The sequence below is a fragment of the Asparagus officinalis genome, chromosome 1 (assembly GCF_001876935.1).
Source record: "Asparagus officinalis chromosome 1, Aspof.V1, whole genome shotgun sequence".
NCBI classification, from domain to species: Eukaryota; Viridiplantae; Streptophyta; class Magnoliopsida; order Asparagales; family Asparagaceae; genus Asparagus; species Asparagus officinalis.
In genome coordinates this window covers 98,659,830-98,662,154 of record NC_033794.1, presented here as the reverse complement: position 1 = coordinate 98,662,154, position 2,325 = coordinate 98,659,830, and the positions used below count along the sequence as shown (strand labels likewise).

Sequence of the window (2,325 nt, the reverse complement as noted above, 5' to 3'; positions counted from 1 at the left end):
TTTACATGCAATTTATCCAAACTTTACGTCTTAAATCCCTGCCATCACATCAAAATTTAGAAGTTGTAGTGATGGTTAAAGAGTTACACCTTTATATTCTGACATACCCTGGCAGGTGAGTGCCCTCTCATGGGCTGAAACCTGGACTTGCTGAGCGGTATATTTTCTTTTCTTTTCTTTTTAATTAAAATTTTGCAAATTCGTGGCCAATAAGATTTGAACATGGTTGCTATGATACCATCTTAATGTTCCATGCCATTTCAAGAAAACAATGTAGCTGTAGTAGGTTGAGGGTTTTAATTTTATATTTTAACATTATTGTACTACTTTGATGACTGTTCTTTCATATAGGAGTTTCTCCAGTGCCAATACCTGCACCCTCTGAAGCGAAGGCGACCTTGGATATTACTGAAGGCCCTCTTGTTTCACCTTCACGTTCTTCAGCATCTTCTTTTAGGATGAGCCCTATACCAAATGCGCATGCTCCTTTAGCTTCACCTCTCCAACCTTCAGCATCATCTCCAGTAAACCCCTCAAATATTACACTTTCTCCTCCTCTGCCATCAAATCTCTATCCTTCAGAATCTCCTCCAGCAATAAGTCCTGCACAAAATGAAGTGAACAATTCCTCAGAGACTACAAATACACCTTCTGCTTCCCATTCAAATATCACAGATGATGCTCCTCATTCGAATCTGCTTCCTTCAGAATCTTCTCCCATTATCAGTCCTAGTGCACCAGAAGTGAAGGAGCCATCAAATAACACTGTTTCTCCTCCTCCGAAATCTTTTCCTGCTATAAGTCCTACACTACCTGAAGTAAAAAAGCCCATAAACACTACTACTTCTCTTCCTACACATCCAATCCCTTCAGAATCTTCTCCTATGATAAGCCCAACACCACCCCAAACAAAGGATCCATTAAACACTACACATTCTCCTCTACCTTCACATCCACTCCCTTCCGTTTCTTCTCCCTTTACAAGCCCTAGTCCACATCAATTGAAGGAGCCCTCAAACATTACACATTCTCCTCTTCCTTCAAATCCTCTCCCGTCAATATCTTCTCCTGATGTAAGTCCTACTCCCCCTGAAGTGAAGGAGCCTTCAAACACTACACTTTCTCCTCTCCCTTCACATCAACCTCCTTCATCATCCTCTCCAACAATAAGCAATCCTCTCCCGTCAATATCTTCTCCTGGTATAAGTCCTACTTCCCCTGAAGTGAAGGAGCCTTCAAACACTACACATTCTCCTCCCCCTTCACATCAACTTCCTTCATCATCCTCTCCAACAATAAGCTCTTCACCCCATGAAGGGATAATTCCCTCGAATACTACACATGCTCCTTCAGCTTCAAATCCAAAGCCTTCAAATGTTACACATTCTCCTTTACCTTCACCGCCCATTCCTTCGGAGCCTTCGCCACTGATAAGCCCTTCACCGCATGAAGTAAAGGATCATTCAAATACAACACATTCTCCTTTAAAGGATCACTCAAATACAACACATTCCGCTTCTCCTTCAGCTTCGGATCCTAATCCTTTGAGAATATCTCCAACAATGAGCCCCACCCAACATGAAGTGAATAATCCATCAAATATCACTAGTTCTCCTTTAGCCTCACATTCGAAACCTTCACTCTCTCCTTTGCCTTCAAAATCTTCTCCAGAGATAAGCCCGACACCTGATGAAGAGGAGCCATCAAATTCTACACGCTCTCCTTTGCCTTCACCTCATCGTCCTTCAGTATCTTCACCATTGTTAAGCCCCATGCCACATGAAGTAAAAAACCCCTCAAATGTTACTCATGCTCCTTCGCCTTCATATCCTCATCCTTCATCAGAAAGAATTCAGACCCCTGCATTGGCACCAACAGTTCCTCAGCACAGTGCTCCACTTGCTCCCTCTCTACCATCATCACATGATGCAGGTTGGATATCGAAACCAAAGATGTCATCACTAGGAATGAATTCAAATAGCTATCAGAGATTAAATGGCTTACTGAACTTATTGTTTTTTATTCAAGGTCCAATAATCTCTCCAGCTACTCCACATATTCCTGCAGCATCTCCAAGCTATAAGGGAAGTGAAGACTCTCCTCCACCCCATTCTCAAGGTACTAACTTAGGCAATAACTAATAGAATAAGCATTGATATCTATATGTGTCGACTCTATACAATTTTGCAGCTTCTTTTGTCTCTCCTACCCAAGCTCCTTCCCAACCTCCAATAGTAGTTCCCAGAAATAGCCAAAAGAATCATGCTTCTCCACCCTCTCTTCAACATATCAACTCATTAAAGAATTCAGAGGTATTGGATTTAC

The 2,325-nt window shown here is 41.9% G+C and overlaps 1 protein-coding gene across 5 annotated transcripts in view; it reads left to right on the top strand.

Moving 5' to 3' along the window:
- The window catches only part of LOC109828770 (proline-rich protein 36-like), a 14,579-nt gene that overhangs the window by 4,580 nt on the left and 7,674 nt on the right, over nt 1–2,325 (top strand). For all 5 annotated transcript variants that reach the window (XM_020395693.1, XM_020395694.1, XM_020395698.1 and 2 more), the window contains 2 exons: nt 352–1,932; nt 2,029–2,118. In XM_020395693.1, the coding sequence (XP_020251282.1) occupies nt 352–1,932; nt 2,029–2,118 (1,671 nt within the window). The remainder of the gene's footprint in view (nt 1–351; nt 1,933–2,028; nt 2,119–2,325) is intronic.